Consider the following 22,434-nt stretch of genomic DNA (forward strand, 5'->3'; position numbering starts at 1 on the left):
TGAGTTAACTATTTTCAGCTGCCGGAACATTTATTCCTATTTTTCTTTAATTGTCATTGAGATCGTCATCTGAGAAAATATCTTTAAACTTTGTAGTTTATACTTTGAGATCACAGGCAAATAACTTCAGAGGATAAGAATTCCAAGCTAAGAAACTCTAGCTTAAGAACCTTGGCTGATTTTTATTCTTCACGAGGAGACAAGGACAGGATTTCTCTGGATATCTGTGGAAGTCGAGAAAGACGAATGAACCACCTCCAACAGGCATATTTTATTACTGGCAAAGACATCAGAACAGGAGAACTATTGATGCACTACAACAATTACTTAATTGATTGCTACAGTGGCTCAGCACAGAGTCTAGTAGAAGTAAATGTGTTGGAAATGTTTGTTGGACTGACCCTCACCTGCTTGGAACAGTAGGGAGCATTGGCAGTTTGGGCTTCCTTTTGGATGCCTTGATGCTTCCATACCTCTACTGAGCTGGGTGGAAACCACTGGAGTGGTCTTTTTCTTCTCCCATTTCTTCCTCTTCTCCCCATGCTCTTCCTTCTCTTCCTGTTCTGCTTTACTCATTCTCTACCCTCCACCCACCAGCACACACATAATAAAAAATAGATGTAGGGGTAGCTCAGGGAAGAGAGACAGTCATGGTTGTGTTCCTGAGTGGGAAGCCATTCCAGTTCTTTCTCCCTTTTCTAAGTCCTGATGTTCACATAGCCTTCCACTGCCCAGACGTTCTCCTCTCCCTTCCCCTAGGATTTGATTCCCTTTGTTTAAAGCTGGTGAGATGGGACTGCTGTAAGCAAAGAACAATGGATGGCTGGAGCTGAATGTGAGAGGGAATTAAAGGACATTAAGAAAGATCCATTCCTATTTAACTGCTGGTCCCGCTGTATTTAACGATTGCTACAGTGTTAGAAGCCAGCATTGAATGAATAATTGTTCCTGCTTCTCAGACCTTCAGTTAAGAAACTCTGACATTATTTTAATCATTGGATTACCAAACCAAAGAAGCAGGTTTCTACCTACCTGCTGAGAAAGCACAGTGTAGAACTCTAGAAGTGTGTATGTAAATAATGAGAAAATCCTGCCTGCTGTATGTCCCCCCTATCCTGTGGCAGACATGCTCTCCTGGAATCCAGCAAACTCAGCTGAATTCAGTCAGCAGAGCCATCAGCTTGGGGATATTTCAGAGGACTAGGGGTAGGGTGTAGGCAGAGAGTACTACAGTCTCACTTCTCCAAGGAGCGAAGGGGAGGGAGTTGGTGAAGAAGTGGTGATGGTACTTGGCATTACTGGTTCCCAGGTAAAACAGTTTCAACAACTGCCTCATAGAGGCAACTGGCCATAACTGTTGCAGCTGCGATTTGTTGAGTCACTCTTGTGTTCAGCTGACCAGCCCCGAGCATCAGTCAGCACGATAACTTAACTGCCATCTGTCTTTCGTGGTGTGGCTGCAAGCTCTGTGAGGTGGGGACTCTTGTATGCCAGTGTATTCCCAGGACCTCGCACACTGTAGGTGTTTCATATTTGTTGAATTGAATCAAGACAAGCCCTACATTCAGAAACCCCACGGTCTACTGACACCACCATCTTGGTGCAATTGCGAGGCCCTCTCTGGAAACCATTTCCAACACCCCTGAGGTTGACACTATGGTAACCTCTCCAAGAATGTTCAGGAGCAAAACAAGGGGAACTCCATAAACATTTAGATTTTTTTTTTTTTTGTAACATTTGGATATTTCTTTGGGTATGTTAGCCTGTTCTCCCAGACCAAATTCTTAGCTGTTTCAGGCATGTGGGGCCGAGAAAGTTTGCCAAGTTGTGAGTCACTTTGTAAACCTCTGTATTCACCTAATTGATCTTTTCTAGCTCCTCAAGCTCCACATTGCCTTACCGTTTGTGGAATGGAAAAGATCATCCTGAGATCTCACCTGAGAAAATGTGGATGAGATCCCTAGTATCCCTGTAGGAATCTTCTCCTTGCCCCATAGGGTAGGGAAACCCCTCTTCAGTATCTGGCAGAGACTGAGAGCCTAGTGCACCGTATAGCACCACAATTGTGTCTACTGTCGGAGACGTGAACAGTCGCAGCTTTAACCTCCACGTGCCATGAACAGACATTTGGAGAAGGGAGGAGATTAAAAAAAGGAACGGAACCAAATTTCCAAATATGTACTGTAAGAATTTATGGAAATAAGAGAACCTTTTCATTTTCTTTTTTTGGTTAGAAAACTAAATTTACCTTGGGAAGGGAGGGAGTTCTATGAGGAAGAAGCCAAAGCAAATTTTCTTCACAGACTTCCTTTCCCACGCAGACTCCCACGTGGCGCTTACTGTGGCCCTTAAATCTGAAAAACCAAGGCAACCATTTTCTTAGCAACCAGGGAGCCAATCAAAAACCCAACCAAAGCACCCCATCTAAAATAAAGCCATCACCATGGGCACCATCCAGCTGGTTGGAAAAAGGGAAAGAAGACTCATTTAAGCCAGCCATCTTGTTCCTTGGTGAAACGTTGGGAAACTTTTCTTCATTCCCTGAATGATTTGATTTTCTCAGCAGAATTGGGTTGGGGTGTGGGCTAGATACATCTCTACCCAGTTCGGTGGAACCAAGACCTTGCCTAGGATTATCATGCTGACCAGTTCTCAAAGCTACATTTACAAGAACATCTTCCAAGGTCAAGGTCCTTGGGCTTTTGTAATCCAAGCTATTATAATTCATACTCTACTTGAGCAGGGCTTTGTTACCTACAGCCTAATGCCTAGACGGTTGTGGCTGCCAGCTGAATGGCTCTCCGTCTTCAATGTCTAATGGTCCTTTTTATATTTGTTTTGTGAACGACCTTAGAGATCATCTTGGTCTAATGATAGTCTATGTCCATCAGAATGCCAGGATCCTAGGGAAAGTGCCTCAGGGAAGGAAGAAGTCCGTCACACTGGGCTTCTCTTCCTGCCGCAACTAGAGCCCTTCGTGACTTAGTTATTTTGCATATTGAAGATCACATAAGATCTTCTTGGAAACTAACCAGCTCTGTTTCTAAAAGAGAGAGACCAAAGGAGGGAAGAGGGAGGGAGGATGAAATTGGAGAAGGGCAATGAGAAAGAGTAGGGGAAGGGAGAAGACTGGGACTCTTGCACCCACCTCAGTTGTGAATTGTGCACTTGCTAACTTGCACTGCACACACTGCACAGGGTGGCCTGGCTGCCCATGCTGCTTCTGCTGCAAAGATAATAATAAGAGCAAATGATTCTGGAGCACTTACTGTAGGCCAAGGTGTTCTCTTTTTTTTAATATTTTATTTATTTATTCATAAGAGACACAGAGAGAGAGAGAGAGAGAGGCAGAGACACAGGTAGAGGGAGAAGCAGGCTCCATGCAGGGAGCCCGATGTGGGACTCGATCCCAGGTCTCCAGGATCACGCCCTGGGCTGAAGGTGGTGCTAAACCGCTGAGCTACCTGGGCTGCCCAGGCCAGGGTGTTCTGAGGTGCTTTATACCTATCTTAGCTCATTTAATTCTCTCGGCAGATTGAAATAATGTACTCAGGTTCCCCCACTTAGCACTGTCTGAGCTGGTACCGCACCCAGGTATGTCTGGCTTTAGAGTCTGCGCTTCTAAATGCTTCTCTGATAATAATTTAGTGATATAATGCGTAACATAAAACGTGCCATTTATTGAGGACTTGCCTTGTGCCATGCACTGCGCTGGCCACTTTACATTTACCAACTCGCTTATTCCTTAATTGGTGGATGAGGATTATAGGACTCATTTATTCCCACAGCCTGTAAAGTAAGTGTGATTTCAGATAAGGTGACAGAAGTATAGAGGAATCTGTAACTTGCCTGAAATCACACAGTTGTGAGTGTTGAAGCCGGTTGGACCAGGGAGTCAGACCTCAGAGGCCAAGCTCCTAACCGTTATGCTGCGCTCCCAAAACAGATCAAAGTCTAGGTTATAACCAGATGGTTGTTAATAGGGAAATGACCTGGTATTGCTCATGCCTCCTCTTTCCCTTCATGGGAAAGAAAATGGAGTGGGGTGGGGTGGGGGGAACTACACAGAACAGTCAGTACTCAAACCACCTTTCTTCTCATGGTGAATAGCAGCGATAAGGACCCAGCAAGGAGTAGGAGAGACCCCCTTTGTTGTCTCACTGTGATTGAGGGCTACCTTTGTCTTTACTCGACACAGAGCTGGAAGAGTCACAGAGAAAGTGCCCGCCATGCTGGTATAAATTTGCCAATACTTTCCTCATCTGGGAGTGTCACCCGTACTGGATAAAACTGAAAGAGATCGTGAACTTGATCGTTATGGACCCTTTTGTGGACTTGGCCATCACCATCTGCATTGTCCTGAATACCCTGTTTATGGCCATGGAGCACCATCCCATGACACCACAATTTGAACACGTCTTGGCTGTAGGAAATCTGGTAAGATGGAGCACTCTCTCCTGATTTTATGATCTGAACATGTTTTGCCTGTAGGACATCTTTTTTTCTGATACTGGAAGCTGGAGTTTAGTTGAAAAGAAAGTAATAGTTAATTGGAAGACAAATGCTTCCACATATGGCACAGCCCCAGCCACTTCTGCTCACTGTTGTGATCCCTTGGCTGTTTCCTCTTTCTGCAGAACTTTGAAGACGTCATTTAGGAGCTATTGGCAGAAAACCAACCATGGTGACAGAATGGGAGGCCTGGTGCAGTGGGTTGCTTTCAGCAACCTGAGCCAAGGACTTCGGGACTTTTTTTTCCTCATTCTGTTTCTCACATTGATTCCTGCATTACTCCAGCACATCACTTCCCCTTTCACCTTCAGTAACAACTACCACAAAATAGGGGAGCTCTTTTAGTGCATTAAACATAACTATAAATTTGCCTGTACCGTGATATATTATTTACCCATATGGGGCCTATCTATAGGAAACTTTTAATTCTAGGCTGGTTTCCCCCTCCTATCCGACTTCTGGGCTCTCATACAGTTTCTACCGTTAGTTGATCTGTGCCAAATTTACTTTAACATTAGCTTAAACCATATATTTAATTTATTATATTATTTAGAAGATAAGAATGAGGGGTTTTTTTTTTTAATAGATGACACAGTATATTCTGAAGTCAAATAGTTGTCATTTGGGGATTTTATCTGTTTTATTTCTTAGTCCAAAGATCAGGAGTTGATTGAATTTTGATAGGTAAGAAAATTTAGTTGAAAAGAATCCTCTACGTCATCTGGGCTTCATTATTCCATAGGAGTTTCACCATGAGCAAGTTAAATCCTTTTTTTTTAAGATTTTATTTATTTATTCATAAGAGACAGAGAGAGGGAGAGATACAGACAGAGGGAGAAGCAGGCCCCCTGCAGGGAGCCTGATGTGGGACTCCATCCCAGGACTCCGGGATCACCACCTGAGCCAAAGGCAGACACTCAACTGCTGAGCCACCCAGGTGTCCCAAGCAAGTTAAATCTGATGGTTCATTACCTTTTGAATATGATCTCTGCCTGGTATTCTCTGTTTCCCTCTCTCTACACACACATACACACACACATGCATACATACACATATCTCTCTCACACACAGAGTTTTTACATTAAGTCCTAATATACTATTAAAGTGTTATAATATTTTGAGTTCTGATTATGAAAACACGTGTGGCAAAGGAGATGCTTTATCTGGTTAGTCCTTGCAGCTTGTCACATTCCCTTGTACACATCCAAGATAATTCTATAATCTTTCCACTCCCCATGTCTGAGTTAGTGAGTTAGTGACATACTTCAGGCTCACCGCTTCGATGTAAGCCCTCATGCCCAACCTGATGAGATATGGGCGTCTTGAAACAGGACATCCTCATAGGCTGTCCAGGAAATCTGCTGACTCTGAGGGGGTACTTAACAGTGGGCTTACTGTATGACCAGGAGGTTGGCCATCAAGCAGCATTTTGAACCAATCAACAAAATGATATAGATACAAGCTTATTTTATTAGCCAAGAGTTGAGTAATGAAAAGTATGACTTGATAATTTTGCCGATGGTGGTAGTATTTTCCCTGTGATGTTTTGTTTTTCTCAAAGTCTTTACTTTTACTTGCTTTTTACAGAATCAGTCCTTGATTTCAAAGGAATTTTGAGAGGCCTTTTCACCTACCACCAGCAGAATTGCCCTTAGACCAGGCCAGCAGATAACATTATTTTTCCCTTTCTGAAAAAATCTGTAGAGACTTAAGGTCACACCTAGATTAGAAGTGTTAGAGTTATGAGCATTGAGAAGACTTTGCTCAGTATCATCATGAAGAAAGAGGAGAGAGGGAAGGTCAGCAATTAATGTTCAAGGACTTTCTGAAGCAACCCAACCAAAACAGTTCTAAAATGAAAAAGCACTCTGGGGGCAAGAGTTTTCAAGGGACTGTAAAGAATTATAAACCTGCAATTAGTGGGGATGGAAAATAGTGAATGGTTCAGGATACTTTGGCCAGTAGTTTGGAGGTGAGTGTGAAGGGGAAGAAATAAGACTGGTACCTAGATTTGGAAGTTTAGTAGCTGTGGAGGAAATAGGATGACTGAGGAAAGAACAGGTTTGGAGTTTAAAATCAAGAGGTCTGGGCAGCCCGGGTAGCTCAGCAGTTTAGTGAATATCCTGGAGTCCCAGGATTGAGTCCCACGTTGGGCTCCCTGCATGGAGCCTGCTTCTCCCTCTGCCTGTGTCTCTGCCTCTCTCTCTGTGTCTCTCATGAGTAAATAAATAAAATCTTTAAAAACAATAATAATAAAATCAAGAGTTCTGTTTTGAATGTACTAATGTTACATATGCCACTCCTTTCTGACCACAAATATTTGCATCTATAAAATGAGGATAACACCATGTCACCAGAGGTTGGGAGGATAAAATGAGAACCTATAGATAAGCTTTTAGAATAGCGAAATATACTCTACAAATCATAGGAACTATATTAGTATAATTCAGTAAAAGAATTTCCAAAGGCTTGGACATTTTTTTAAAAATCTAATTGGCTTTATTAAATGACTCATGAATCAGGCGGCATCCATTCTAAGCAGAGAGGAGCTCCCAAAGGTTTGGACATCTAGAGAGAGTCTTTGAACCTGAGAAAAGGAAGATGGAAAAGAGTGAGATTGACCAGCTTGTGAAATGAGATACAACCTTGTCTCACGGTTGGAACCCTGAGGCCTTCCTCAGACAGTGAAGTGAGCTGTGTTTGTCCATAGGTAAAGGTGGAAGTTTCTGATGGCAGAAGAGAACAGTTTTCTGTAAAGCAAAGGTCCCTCCTGCCTCTCCCACCCTCCCCACAGGAAAAACGTTAGTAAGAGGAAGAACCTTAAAGATAATTCTATCCACTCCCCGTGTTCCATGGAGGAAATGGAAGTCCAGGGAGGCTATGTAACTTCTACAGCTTTTGTTTTATTCAGGAGATAAACGTAAGGATTCTTTTCTTCCCTTTTTTGCAACCATTTGAACACAACTGTGAGTTTATAAGGTGTTTTGTTGTGTTTTGTTGTTGTTGTTGTTGTTGTTGTTTTTAAGCAACCCCAATCTTAGAGAAAGGTTTCAAGTACAGTCTAAAGCATTCTTTTGGAGAGTAAGTTGCTGACACAGCCCCTCAGCCTTTCACATGTGTTTTACGAACACGTACACTGTCCTGCTGAACCATAATACAGCCATCAGACTCAGGAAATTCCCGTGCGCCTCACAGCCCCTTCATTCTCAGGCCCCTTTGGGTTCTTCCAGAAATCCCAGTCATGTTCTTCGTAGCAAAAGAACATGTAACAAAAAGACTATTCCAGTCTCCTGTTGCATTTGGTTGTCCTGTGTCTTCAGTCTTCTTCAGTTTGGCGGACTTTTTCAGTCTTTCATTGGTTTTTTGACCCTGACACTTGGGAAGACTCCAAGCCAGTTATTTTGTAGAACTTCTTCAATTTCAGTTTGTTTGGTCCTTCCTCATGATTAGACTCAGCTTACACATTTGGCAGGAGTATCACACAAGCAAGGTTGTCTTCCCTTGCACCTACCACGTGGCACGGTTTCCGTTTGTCCCATTGTAGTGATGGTCACTTGGTCAGTTGACAAAGGAGGTATCTCCAGGCTTCTCCCCTGTAAAGTTATTCTTTTCCATTTATAATTAGTGTTTGTGAAGATGTTTTGAAATGGTCCAAATTTACTGTTCTTCATTTAACTTTTGATTATTTATATCAACGTAGACTCATGGCTTTCAGTTTTATCTAGTGGGTTATAATCCATTGTCATCATTTATTTAAATGTTTAAACATTCCTGATTTGGCCACTGGGATTTCCTTCAAGCTATTTTCTGTGTCCTATCAACATATCCTCATTACTTCTTTTTTTTTTTTTTCTGATGTTACAGACTATTCCAAGCTAATTTTATATTTTTCCCATCTCAGGCCTGGATCAGCCATTTCTCAAGGAGCCCTGGTTGTTGTAGTGAAAAATGATATTTAGAAGTCAAGATCTGTTGGAGCAATCAGTGTACATGACTGGACCCTCTCAGCATGGGGCTGGCTGTTTATTCTAGTCCCACATTACCAGATTCATTCTGATTTCTTCCTTTCTATAGTTGTAACTCCTCTGACAAAAAGACACCTGGTTGCTGCTATCTTTAGTGTATTTATTTGATAAAAAAGCCACCGTTACCTCTTGCAAAGTGATTATCCTCCTCACCCTGTTCAAGATCTGGCTCCCTGTTCTAGACCCCCAGCATCCATATCAGTGTCCTTCCTAGAGACCCTCTTCCCACGCTTCTCAGGCCCTGACACCCCAGTCCCACTTTCTTTGAGAACTGCCATTCCTAGAGCCTAGGAATAAGTTCCTAGGGGAATATTTGAGGACACTCACAAGAGTGACATTTATGTACGATCGTCGATTGACATGCTGCTTATAATTCTCCTTTTTTCTCCTTCTCAAGAAGCATACCACAGTGCAAATTAGAATGGCATCATAGGAATAGCCTTACGTCTGCTCTTTTCCATTTATAAAAAAGTTACTCTTTCATACCAACAAACCCCAACTGGTGGCAATCACTATATGTTGAAATAACATGGTTGCTGACCTCTGTCATGGGCATTTCTGTCAGGCATCTGGGTGCCATTCATCCTATTGAAAGGCAACAGTAACTGTGTCATTGTTGATTTTATCTTAGGAACCAGAGTTCCCACAGTATAAATATTCTGTGATCAGTTAGCCAGGGCTTATTACTGAGCATTTCCTGTGTGTTCACCAGAAACAGTGGGACAGCAACCAAAAGTAGACAGTCTCTACTTAGTGTGCAGTAAGCAGACTAACATTTCTGTATAGAGAAACCTTCCATGGGTTTATGCTGAGGGTAAAATGTCTGTGGGGAAATTGATTAGCTGCCCTCACTTACAGCTACGTTCCATCTGTAGATGCTTAGTGTGTACCCTGAACTTTGATTTTGCTTAACTGGACCTCTCTAGAGAATATTTTCTTTCACTTCTAGAATACTGCATCTTCAGTTTAGAAAAAAAATGGGGAGCCATGGAAAAGTATATGGACACAAAACCTTACAGCCCACGTAGCCATTTTCATTTCCATCATGCCATTCTGTTTTGTCATTGCTATACATTCATTGAGTCTGTTTCAAAACAGTGTCTGTAGTCTAAGTATTTTTCACTATTTCCAATTCTGTCCTCAGACCGTATCTTCAAAGTTTTTCTTAAAATCCTTCCTTTGTAAACTTGGTAACCAGGTAGTTGCAGGCAGTGATTTATTATGAGTTTAAAACCTATTACATATCAGTCCTCTAAAATCAGAATATTCAATAAGAGTCTGATGGTGTGTGGTTAGCCTACAATGAAGGTATTGGTCTTGTTGAAACTGGCATTTGTGGGATTTTACTTTCTTACTACACATTATGTTATCCTGAGGGATACAGAAGGCATTAAGAAACACAGGGTGCTCTGAAAGGTAGAAAAGTGGGAGTCCTGTAACACAGGGAAGAAGTCATTCGCATAGCCAATGAGGTCCAAACCTTAAAATAGTTATTACATCATTGATTATCATATTGAAAAAATCAAAAGGAAGCACCAACATCTCCAACAATAAGCAAATTCTTTGAGCGGGTGCCTAAATGGCTCAGTCAGTTAAGTGGCCAGCTCTTGATTTCAGCTCAGGTCATGATCTCAGGGTCCTAGGATCAAGCCCCACATCTTGTCAGACTTCTTGCTCAGTGGGGAGTAAGGATTCTTTCTTCCTCTCCCTTGGCCCCTCCCCCTGCACTCTCTCTCTAAATTAAATAAAATCTTAGAAAAAAGGAAAGAAAATTCTTGGAGGACATACTCAGTAGAATTTTATATAAGTGATATAAATGGGAATTAAGAAGACTATATAGCAACGTGGACTGAGTTATATAAGTAAAAAATAAGACCCAAGATACTGTGTACTCTATGATTTCACAACTGTCAAAAGATATGTGCATTTGAAAAAAAAACAGAAAGTACATAAAAATGATGGTTGTATGCAAAATGATGAAACTATACTTTTTTTTCCTGTATTTGCATGCTTCTAGGAGTGTTCTGTTTGTTGGTTTTACAATTTAAAATGAGAAACTCTGAAGCATATGTCAAGCTTTGATAAGGCACGTAATATCAAATCAGGAATAATGCTATATTTTTAAAATATAATTCAATGAGTAGGTTGTTTTTCTAGGCAAACATCCCAAACATAAACATTCAAAGTGACTGCTGACCCTTTAGAAGGAGCCACTGTGTGGTCTTCCTATGCTTAAAATAGTTTTTTAAATGTACTCTTGAACAACGTGAATTAGGTAATTCTGGCAACAAAGATGAGAATATTGGAACTGAATACTTGATTCAAAAGGAAAACAAGAATCTCTTGCCTCATGTGGAGTAGTCATGGGACATCTAAGTGCTGATGTCTTCAGATGTACAATTTAACCGGACTAGCTGTTGATGCTTCTTGGACATGTGGTATTCAAAGATAATAATAAAGATATTCTCTTTCTATTATTTCTTTTCCTTACCCCCTGCCTTCCCCTCTTTAGGTTTTCACTGGAATTTTCACAGCGGAAATGTTCCTGAAGCTCATAGCCATGGATCCCTACTATTATTTCCAAGAAGGTTGGAACATTTTTGACGGATTTATTGTCTCCCTCAGTTTAATGGAACTGGGTCTAGCAGACGTGGAGGGGCTTTCGGTGCTGCGATCTTTCCGATTGGTATTCCATATTTCTCCAATTTCTTTTTACATTTCCTATCTTGCAGCTACTAAAAAAGTTTTGCATTAGTTAATTTGATGATTTAAAAAAATCCCTAACTATATTCTCATGATTCCTGTTGGTGATTAGATAGTAAAATCTTGGCAATTTTTCTGCTAAGTTCCTAATATAGAAGTTCGTTTTTAATATTAATCAGCAAACAGAAGTCGTTTTTAGGAAGTTCCTCAGAAAATAATAGTTAACCTAAAAGATGAAAAAGAAGGATTCCTAAGGGTTATTCTGAGGTCTAATGAATTTGCTAGTAAATCTGTTTCTTTATCTGGACATGTCCTTGAAATGGCAGTAATTTCTCCTTGTTCAAAGATGTCTCTCATTTCTTCCATCATGGTGACCCCTCCCAGAAAATGGGAATAAAATAATACTTTAAAAAATTATAATGAAATTAATTTTTGAACATTGACTTTTTCCCATAACATTAGCTGAGAAAGATTTTGTAATATATTTGAAGAAGTTAATGTTAAAATTACTAAAAATGACTTTGAAAGAATAGTTGTTTTTTTTTTGTTTTTTTGTTTTTTTTATTCATGATAGTCACACAGAGAGAGAGAGAGAGGCAGAGACATAGGCAGAGGGAGAAGCAGGCTCCATGCACCGGGTGCCCGACGTGGGATTCGATCCCGGGTCTCCAGGATCGTGCCCTGGGCCAAAGGCAGGCGCCAAACCGCTGCGCCACCCAGGGACCCTGAAAGAATAGTTAATGGTATCCTCAAAATAGCTTCCCATAAACATAAGCATAAGCAATGACCTGTTTAAGTCCCTTGAGAAGCTGAGTTACTTCCAGGGTATCCACTCAGAGCATCAGAACTGGCCTAGGTTTTTCTCTCCCTATTGGGAAAAATACCTAAGCACTTGTAACTGAAAGGGTTTTAGGTTTTTTCATCAGAATATTCAGCATATTGAAAGAGAATTGGAATAGAATGGAACTATTTCTACAATAGAGGTCTTGCTCAGTCCAAGTCACAAGTAACATCTGTCAAGTTTCTTGAACCTCTGCTTACTAGTCTTTGGTTGGATCTTAGGATCTAGCCCATAGTAGACTTTTTGAAAATCATTCTTGGGGATCCCTGGGTGGCGCAGCGGTTTGGCGCCTGCCTTTGGCCCAGGGCGCGATCCTGGAGACCCGGGATCGAATCCCATGTCGGGCTCCCGGTGCATGGAGCCTGCTTCTCCCTCTGCCTGTGTCTCTGCGCCTCTCTCTCTCTCTGTGACTATCATAAATAAATAAAAATTAAAAAAAAAATTAAACACTCCCTTTAAAAAAAAAAAAAATCATTCTTGTTATCTGGAAGATGAGATGAAGGACTAAGAGGTAGAAGCCCTAGCAGTAGTATTCCTAATAACTAAAAAGCCAATCAGAGAAGGAAAAATATAAATGATCCAGATATTCACACAGAGAAACACCTGGTAAATCTTGAACTCTCAGATAAGATTCAGACTTTCAACAGGAAAAGAATGTTCCAATCCATGCTGTTGCCATTCTACCAGAATTCCTTTTATATCATGTGTTAGTTATTAACTTATGACGTCTGAAGATGATCTCATTTTTATCATTTCATCATGGGCTTTATACATTATAATTCTCAATATTAGATAAGACTTTGTAAATCATTTATTACAGAATATAGAAATTTCATGATTGCAGGTAACAGAAGTTCTGTCCTCTGAATTAATATCATTATAGGCCCTTTTCATAAGATGTTTGATATATGTGGAACTGCTTCTGCTAAGGCATTGTGCTTCTCCTCCAAATTACTCCAAGCATATCCCAACATTTCCTATCAGCTATTGAATATTTATTGGCAAGCAAAAGGAGAGATACTTAGAATTTTTAAATGCATGTTTTTTTAAGGAAACAGATGACTTATTTTTCACTGTCCTTACGATCCTGATCTTTTGCTTCACTACAGCTCACATTTTCCTTGATAATGTTCCTTGAGAAGTCAAGGGAAAATCAATAGCAAAAGGATATATTCATGTATAGGTTCTTAAAAAGTGGATTGAGGGGTGCCTGCGTGGCCTAGTTGGTTAAGTGTCCAACTATTGATCTCAGTTCGGGTCTCGATCTCAGGGTTGTGAGTTCAAACCTCCCACTGGGCTTTGTGCTGGGCATAGAACCTACTTTAAAAAATTAAAATTAAAAAATAAAAAGTGGATTGAACCAGGGACTAATATAAGGGCCTAGAGGCAGTATTCTTGGTTCCTAATGTAAGTCTTTCACTTACTGTGGAATTAATCCATTTTCCCTGTCTATGCCTCACATTCTCTCATTTTAATCTAAGATAGTTAAAAGTCCTGGGAACTTCCCAACAATGCTCAATAAATTTAGCTTGATCTCGCTAATTTTATATGTTTGTATTTTAGCTGTATGGTAAGAAAATGGATTGAGTATCATTTGATTTTTGTTTTGATTTTTTTCCCCTTAGCTCCGAGTCTTCAAATTGGCCAAATCTTGGCCCACCCTGAACATGCTGATCAAGATTATTGGAAATTCAGTGGGTGCCTTGGGCAACCTGACCCTGGTGCTGGCCATTATTGTCTTCATCTTTGCTGTGGTGGGGATGCAACTCTTTGGAAAAAGCTACAAAGAATGTGTCTGCAAAATCAACCAGGACTGTGAACTCCCTCGCTGGCACATGAATGACTTTTTCCATTCCTTCCTCATTGTCTTTCGAGTGTTGTGTGGGGAGTGGATCGAGACCATGTGGGACTGCATGGAGGTGGCAGGCCAGGCCATGTGCCTCATTGTCTTCATGATGGTCATGGTTATTGGCAACTTGGTGGTTAGTACTAACTTGTAGAATTTTTCAGTCTTTGCCCAGAACATCTTACCCTTGACCCAGAAGCCCAGTGGGCATGGTCTTACTAACTTCATGTCTGTGCTAGTTTTTATTCTTTCTTGGTTTAAGAACCCTAAGGTACAAATGAAGGAAAGGAGACTCTCTTTACAGAGACCTGCTGAGTCATAAACCCCACTGTCAACCTTTTTTCATAGTATGGTAACAAAACTCAGCAAAGTTAAATGATTTTCCTGAAGTCAGGGAAATGGGCTTATTTTAGATTCTGGACCACAAAATCTATGCTTTTTCTACTATAGAGGTTTCCTTCATTTAAATTAGAATTTCTCAACCTTGACACTGTTGACGTTTTGGGTTAGGTAATTCTTTGTTGTAGGATTGTCCTTTGTGTCGTAGGATGTTTAGCAGCAACCCTGGCCTCTACTGTTTACTGGCCAGTAACACCCCCCCACCCTGTTATGACAACCCAGAATGTTTCCAGACATTGCCAGCTGTCCCCTAGGAGGCAAAACTGCCCTCCATTGAGAACCAATGATTTAAACCATTAGAGGGTTTTATCTAACTTGTATAAATGGCAAATCACTTTTTTTGCTTTAATCTGTCTTTCTACGGTCTTCTGCCTCTGTATATAGAATATTCACCAACAGAAATTTTGACACCGTGTTTCTCAAAGTGTGGTCAGAGGACTAGCAATAGTGAGATCACTTTAGAGTACGTTAGAAATGCAGAATCTTAGGCCCCTCCCCAGAACTACTGAATCAGAATCTGCATTTTTAGCAGGAGTCTCCAGGTGTTTGACATGCACACTAGAATTTAAGTCCTTATTTTTCAGATGAGGCACAAGTCTAGAGCAGGGGGCGCTAGAAGAAGGAAACCCAGTGTGACCCCTTGTCAGATCATCCAGAGCAAGTCTCCTTTTTGTGCTGTAGAGAAGCATGCCAGGAGAGGGCTCCTGCTCACCAGCCTCTGAACCAGCTGTTCTTTTTATGATCTATAAAAATAGACACTGATGTTTTCTGTAATCCCTCCCTTTCTCCATTCCTGACCCCCCTTCCCGCAGTCCTACTCCCGCTCGCCTTCCCACTTCCCACTTCCTCAGTGAATGCAGCTATTGCCTCCCGGTGCATAGTGGGATCCACATTTCCCAGCCCTGACCTCATACCCCTTTCTCTATTCCCTTCTTATCACTTGTCTCTGCATCCTCTCCCCCTGACTCTCTACAGACAACCTGAGCACATGACAAAATGCAGTATTATTTCTGCTTTGGATGACACTTTTCCAGGTTCAGTCTTTCTGCCCACCTAGTCTCTAGGAATCTGTGACTATAAGTCTCTTCTGACTCTCTTCTTTCCCTTCCCACTAAATTATCTGGTCCCTTTCATACATCTTTTTTGTAGTATTTATAAGATCTGCCCCGTCCTTTCCATATCTATAATCCATCCAGTATTTTTTTTTTTTTAGATTTTATTTGTTTATTTATGAGAGACACAGAGAGAGGCAGAGACACAGGCAGAGGGAGAAGCAGGCTCCATGCAGGGAGCCCGATGTGAGACTCGATCCCCGGACCTGGGATCACACTCTGAGCTGGAGGCAGACGCTCAACCACTGAGCCACCCATGCACCCCCCCCCCAATCCAGTATTTCTAAAAGTGTGGTCTGAAGATCACAGCTACCCAAATTTCACATGTTAAAAAAAGGCTGAGTTCCAGGCCCTATACCAGATCTACTGAATCAGAATCTTAAAGGTGAGGCCAAGGAAGTATGTATTTTTTCATACATCCCACCCCAGGAGATTTTCATGCATTCTAAGGCTTGAGATTACAGTAGCCTAATTCAGACCCCTGTTAACTCATGCAACTAACAACTCTAGCATATATAGCTGATAGAAATAATTTTCTCAGATCTCTGTCATCTGTTATTCTTTACTCAAAGACCAGTAGTAGATCCAATTAAATAAAATTCAAATCCCTCAGCCTGGCCTTCAAAGCTCCCTCAACTCACCCCCATTTTACCAACCATATTCCTTTGTAATTCTACAAATGGCCCAAATAATTTGCATATATATAGTTCATTTGTCATTTCCATCCCTCTCACTCTACACATACTAACATCTCCACCTAAAATGTATTGCTTACTCTTCAGAAGTGAGACAAAGTAAGGGCCGGGCCGTAAGGGCAGGTGTAAATCAAGAAGTGAACAACTCCCAATTTTTAAAGTAAGCCTTAATAAAAATAAATTAATTAATCTTAATGTCCAATGTGGTAAAATAGGATATTAAAACAAATAAAGCTTGCATCGATGATTAGACAGTTAGATATTAAACAGAACATAGAAGTCACCATCACTGGTCAAACTATTTTATTTTGATAAATGTTAAGAAAACAAAGGAAGCTAGTTCTTAGGATAACATGAACTATATTTCAGTTCTACTTTCTTGATTTGTTAGGAAAATGTGGTTCTCCAAGCCTAGTTTTTCTAATGTGGGTTCTCCAAGACACCCACTGCTTGTGAATACATGGAATCTGTACCCTCTTCGATCCTCCCAATAAGCCGTGTCCATTTTTTTTCCTCATTAGGGGGAATTTTCTCCCAAAATGGATAGTTTTTGCTTTTTCTTATTATAAGAAAAGTAATATATTTGGGAGTACATATATATGTATGTAAAACTATAAGAGAACCAAGAAAAGAGGTGCTATAAACTTGTATCACAACCAAAACCAAACAAACTGCCCACTTGGTAGAAAAGAGTATCGAGGTTCCTCAGAAAATTAAAAATAGAGCAGCACCTGGATGGCTCAGTGGTTGAGCATCTGTCTTTGGCTCAGGTCATGATCCCAGGGTCCTGGGATCGAGTCCTGCATCAGGCTCCCTGCTTCTCCCTCTGCCTGTGTCTCTGCCTCTTTGTCATGTCTCTCATGAATAAATAAATAAATTCTTAAAAAAAAAAGATAACTAAAAATAGACCTACCATATGATCCAGTAATTCTACCACTGTGTATATACCCAAAGAAAACAAAAACACTAATTAGAAAAGATACATGCACCTCTATGTTTATTGCAGCAGTATTTGCAATAGCCAAGATATGGAACCACCCCAAGTATCCACCCATAGATTAAGAGATGGGGTATCTGTATAAATGGAATATTACTGGGCCATAAAAAAAGATTGAAATCTTGCCATTTGCAACAACATGGATGGAGCTAGAGGGTATAATGCTAAGTGAAATAAGTCAGAGGGAGACAAATATGATTTCACTCATATGTGGAATTTAGGAACAAAACAAATGAACAGACAAAACAAAAACCCAGACTCTTAAATTCAGAGAACAAACTGGTGGTTACCAGAGGAGGGTGAGGTGAAATAGAGGATTAACAGTACACTTATTGTGGTGAGAACTAATGTGTAGAGTTGTTGAATATTGTACACCTGAAACTAACGCTATATGTTAATTATACACTTCAATAAAAAATGTTTTAATGTCCACTTAGTGACATGAGCATTTAAAACACTGAGTGGGTCAAACCAAACATAGTAGAAACTATTGTGCCTGTCACATAAGTCTGTGGATTTTCAAGTTTTAACCCTAGTTTAGTGCATGACTTTCCCTAATACTGTCAACATTCACTCTCCTTTCTCCTACTGCCACTGGTACAGGTGCTGAACCTGTTTCTGGCCTTGCTCCTAAGCTCCTTCAGCGCAGACAATCTGGCAGCAACAGACGATGATGGGGAAATGAACAACCTTCAAATTTCAGTAATCCGGATCAAGAAGGGGGTGGCTTGGGCCAAACTGAAAGTGCACGCCTTCATGCAGGCTCACTTGAAGCAGCGTGAGGCCGATGAAGTGAAGCCTCTGGATGAGCTATATGAAAAGAAGGCCAACTGTATCGCCAACCACACTGGTGCAGACATCCACCGGAATGGTGACTTCCAGAAGAATGGCAATGGCACAACCAGTGGCATTGGCAGCAGCGTGGAGAAGTATATCATTGATGAGGACCACATGTCCTTCATCAACAATCCCAACTTGACCGTGCGGGTGCCCATTGCTGTAGGCGAGTCTGATTTTGAGAATCTTAACACAGAGGATGTTAGCAGCGAGTCGGATCCTGAAGGCAGCAAAGATGTAAGGCCCCAGTCTAAAACTCAACTGTGATTCTGTGTGGGGACAAAAAGGGGCCCTGTCACCTCCAGGGACTGGTTCAGTTATGGGGTTGGTAGGGAGATTATGGAATAGCCAGCTAGGTTTGAGAACCAACCCTAATACTCTCTGTCATTCTAGACCTTCCTTAGGTGACCTAGTATCCTGAGATATTCCTAGACCTATGTCCATTGCTGCTGGATCATCTCAGAGGCTGGAGCAGAACGCTCAAGGACTTCCCTGACATTAATCTGGCTGAGCTGGAGCACTGAGCCACATTTTGTTTAGGGTGGATCACTCACTGTGAACAGACTTTAATGTGTTCTCCCAGTACTGGAAGAAGTTTTGAGGGCCCTCTGGTAATTGTTTGGCCCTCCGGAACGGGATGACGATGAGTCTGTAAAAGAATTGCAAAGAGTTACATCTGACCCATCACCTGTGCCCGAGGTAGAGCAGTCAGTGTAGAGTGGAAGTTTGCTGCAGAGTTGGTTGAGCTCCCTTTTCTTTGTGAATCTAGAAACTGGATGATACTAGCTCCTCTGAAGGAAGCACCATCGACATCAAACCCGAAGTAGAAGAAGTCCCGGTGGAACAGCCCGAGGAATACTTGGATCCAGATGCCTGCTTCACAGAAGGTGAAAGGGGGAAAGGACAGGGGTGGGCATGTGACACTTGCAGTCCTCACAGATTTCCGCCAGGGTCAGTGGTTGGGTGAGGGTGGGGGCTCCGTGGCCATCTTCAAGAACTTTATTCCCACCTCATCATTTAGGGAAGTTCATATGTTTCCCTTATTTGGTTCATACCAAGTTTCTATTCTCAAATATTTCTTTGTCCATTTTCTCTTGGCATCAGCCCAGAAACTTCCATTAGAAAGGCCTGTTCTCTCGTGGCTGTGTCTGCCTCCTGACCACCCTTTTCTCCTCCCTCTCACTGCTTCTTTATAGGACATCTTCCCAACTCCAGAGGGCCTTGCCCTGGTAGCCTTGCAGCCTAGCCCCAGCCCTGCCACCCTCCATGTGTGAATCAGACATTCTGATTCAGCCACTGTACTCCCAGCTGTGTGGTGGGGCAGCACCTGGTGGGGCCTGGGAGACCGAGGAGAGGGCAGGTCTGGGCGGGGCACGCTCCCACGGTCTGACCTGCCTCTCCCGCTGGTGCCAGGTTGTGTCCAGCGATTCAAGTGCTGCCAGGTCAACATCGAAGAAGGGCTAGGCAAGTCTTGGTGGATCCTGAGGAAGACCTGCTTCCTCATCGTGGAGCACAATTGGTTTGAGACCTTCATCATTTTCATGATTCTGCTCAGCAGTGGTGCCCTGGTGAGTCCAGGGGAGAGGACAGGGAGGGCTGGGCTGGGCTGGGGAAGGCTTTGAACCAGTGGGAAAGACCAGATGAGGCCCAAGCCCAGTTTCTCTGAGAGCCCAGATGGCTGTGGCCCCAAGGCCAACGGTCAGCCAAAGTGCTTTGGGCTGCTGTTTTGAGCCTTTAGGATTAGAATCCACTTTTCCACATCTTGATCTTCTTTACTCAGGCTGAGTAAGTTCTTTCACATCTAAGACCCCCCCTTCTATCAGGGTGAGAGCACAAATTAATTACCAAGTATCTTCACTGCTTAGTTTGCCCCATTCTAAGCAACTTCCTAAGATGAACTTTCCTTTCTCACCTAATACCCCAGATACCTTGTTCTTTACTTTTCAGTTGCTCCAGATAGGAAGGAGGTTGGGTTCCTTGACCCCACCTCCCCTCACACCCTAACTAGTCTGGAGAGCCCATGGCATTAGCAAATACTTAAAGAACCAGGTCTCTGGTGTTCACATGGGAGTAAGTGCTTCTTGTTAACCGGTGAGGCACATGGGGCACTGAACACACGAGCTCCTCCCCTGCTGGAACTAACTAGCGGGGCATTTGCTTTCATTTTAGCTGGCTTATAACTGAGGAGACCTGGACAGGGTCAGGTGTGAGAGAGCCCCAGTTGGATAGATTGAGGATAGGAGGGACTTAGAGATGCTGCACATTTCCTTTGAGTTAAGGGAAAGAAGAATGAAGAATGCAGAATTTTTTTTTTTAAGATTTTTATTCATGAGAGAGAGAGAGAGACACAGGCAGAGGGAGAAGCAGGCTCCATGCAGGGAGCCCGACGTGGGACTCGATCCCGGGCTTCCTGAGCCAAAGGCAGACACTCAACCGCTGAGCCACCCAGGTGCCCCAGAATGCAGAATTTTGAAATGATTTTAAAGAAGAAGGCAGGCACGTTCATGTAGGGATGGAACGAAAGCCTAATCTGGATGTAGAAAATAGCAGAGAGAAGCCCCAAATTTAGTGTTAAAGATCCCGACAGTGACTTGAAAAGTTTCGCTGACTCATGAGGTAGGAGAATAAGAGAAGCCGAAATGGAGGCAGTCGGTGGCAAAGCAGAGCCCTTGGGAAGTGAGGGACCAGGGGGGATTGTGCAGGAATGCGGCAGGACAGGTGCTGGAGGCTGAAGGGATGGCTTGGTGGCCTGCATCTGGGTGAAGGGGAGTCGCACTGCCCTCCTGCCCTGGGCATTGATTGCCTCCACAGGCATTCACGCAGTGCTCGCTGAGGTGCTGGGCGGGCCCCCGAGATGACAGCAGAGCCCCTGCCTGTGAGAGAAGGGACGGCTGGATGCGGGCCAGTGATGGGAGAAAGGTGTCTTGGGACTGTTGTCATCTCTGTTCCTCCAATCTAGTAAACAGATACCTAAAATTAAGAGAACCTGCCTCATCCTCTGGCTCTTTCTCATCTCCACAAAAAGTAAAAGCAGCAGTGAAACAGAAGTTTTGTACTTTATGTACTGCTCACCTTTGACAATTTTTCTTTATTGTAGATGAATAAAACAAGGGGTACTTGGCTCGGTAGATGAAGACTGTGCAGTGAGTAGGCATGAGACTTAATAGCAAAGTGAAGGGGTGTCTGGGTGGCTCAGTTGGTTTAGCGCCCGGTTCTTGATTTCGGCTCAGGCCATGATCTCAGGGTTGTGGAATCAAGCCCTGTGCTGGGCTCAGTGGGGAGTCTGCTTGAGATTCTCTCTCCCTCTGTCCCACCCCCACCCCTTGCTCTCTCACTCTTTCTCTCAAAAAAAAAAAGGGGGGGGGGGAGGGGCCACCTGGGGGGCTCAGCGGTTGAGCATCTGCCTTTGGCTCAGGGCCTGATTCCAGATGCCCAGGATCAAGTCCCGTGCAGGCTCCTTGCATGGAGCCTGCTTTCTTCCTCTGCCTGTGTCTCTGCCTCTCTCTCTCTGTCTCTCATGAATAAATAAATAAAATCTAAAAAAAAAAAAAAAAAAAAAAAAAAAAAAGAATAGCAAAGCGAAGCCACATCTCAAATGTCTGAGAGAATGCAAGAATAGGATTATGATGGGACTGCAGAGGGAGGGCATAGAGCCACCAGTGACAGGAAGCTCAGCCTTGGGCATCTTGCACATACTGGGTAGTGGTAATGGGAAACTTGACCTGGAAGCTGTTGAGTTTTTCACTGAGCAGCAGGGGTTTATTGATACGAAGACCCTGAGAAGCACTGGGGACCCATGACCTCTGCCCCTGCTGCTCAGTGATGGAACTGGAGTATCTGATGTCCATGTGGCTCCATGTTGGAAACGTATCTGCAGGCAGCCCAATTCAGTCCTTCCTTCCGGCACTGTCCAGAACAGAACCTCCCATTACCAGACACAGGACTTCTGTTCCACCTGCACTTTTCTCACATGCAGGACTGCCCCCTCTCCCCCCGCAGCCCACCACCCCACGTACACCTTCATGTTAGGGAATCACCCCATCACCCCATTCAGGAATTCCAGAGAGAGAAAGCCGTGCTAAGATTTTCTTCACCTGAGCTTCTCCCAGCCCTATGATCCTCCCCCTGTATCTGTGGCATCAGGCTGAAGGGAGAAAAGATTTTGTCGTATAAGCATATCGAGTGTTGGCAAGGACACACGGGAGCTGGGGCCCTCATACACGGCCCGGGGAAGCGTAAGGTGGTGCTGCGTCTGGGGAGAGCTCTTTGGTGGTACCTCAGAAACTGAACCTACAGTTACCGTGTGAGCTGGCAGTTCCACTCCTAGGTATTATTCCCTAGAGACGTGAAGACATGTCCACATAGAAGATTGTGCATGAAGGTTCAAAGCAGCGCTAGTCACAACCGCCAGAAAGTAGACACACAAATGCCCGTCAGTGGTGAACAGATTGGTACAGCCATACGTCG

The 22,434-nt window shown here is 42.9% G+C and overlaps 1 protein-coding gene across 4 annotated transcripts in view; it reads left to right on the plus strand.

Annotated features, from left to right (window-relative positions):
• SCN8A (sodium voltage-gated channel alpha subunit 8) overlaps positions 1 to 22,434 on the plus strand; it is a 173,901-nt gene that overhangs the window by 126,600 nt on the left and 24,867 nt on the right. For all 4 annotated transcript variants that reach the window (XM_038577714.1, XM_038577713.1, XM_038577712.1 and 1 more), the window contains 6 exons: positions 4,199 to 4,437; positions 11,050 to 11,223; positions 13,707 to 14,063; positions 17,734 to 18,204; positions 18,737 to 18,854; positions 19,381 to 19,535. In XM_038577714.1, coding sequence (XP_038433642.1) covers positions 4,199 to 4,437; positions 11,050 to 11,223; positions 13,707 to 14,063; positions 17,734 to 18,204; positions 18,737 to 18,854; positions 19,381 to 19,535 — 1,514 coding nt within the window. The remainder of the gene's footprint in view (positions 1 to 4,198; positions 4,438 to 11,049; positions 11,224 to 13,706; positions 14,064 to 17,733; positions 18,205 to 18,736; positions 18,855 to 19,380; positions 19,536 to 22,434) is intronic.

The sequence above is a fragment of the Canis lupus genome, chromosome 27 (assembly GCF_011100685.1).
Source record: "Canis lupus familiaris isolate Mischka breed German Shepherd chromosome 27, alternate assembly UU_Cfam_GSD_1.0, whole genome shotgun sequence".
Taxonomy (NCBI): Eukaryota; Metazoa; Chordata; class Mammalia; order Carnivora; family Canidae; genus Canis; species Canis lupus.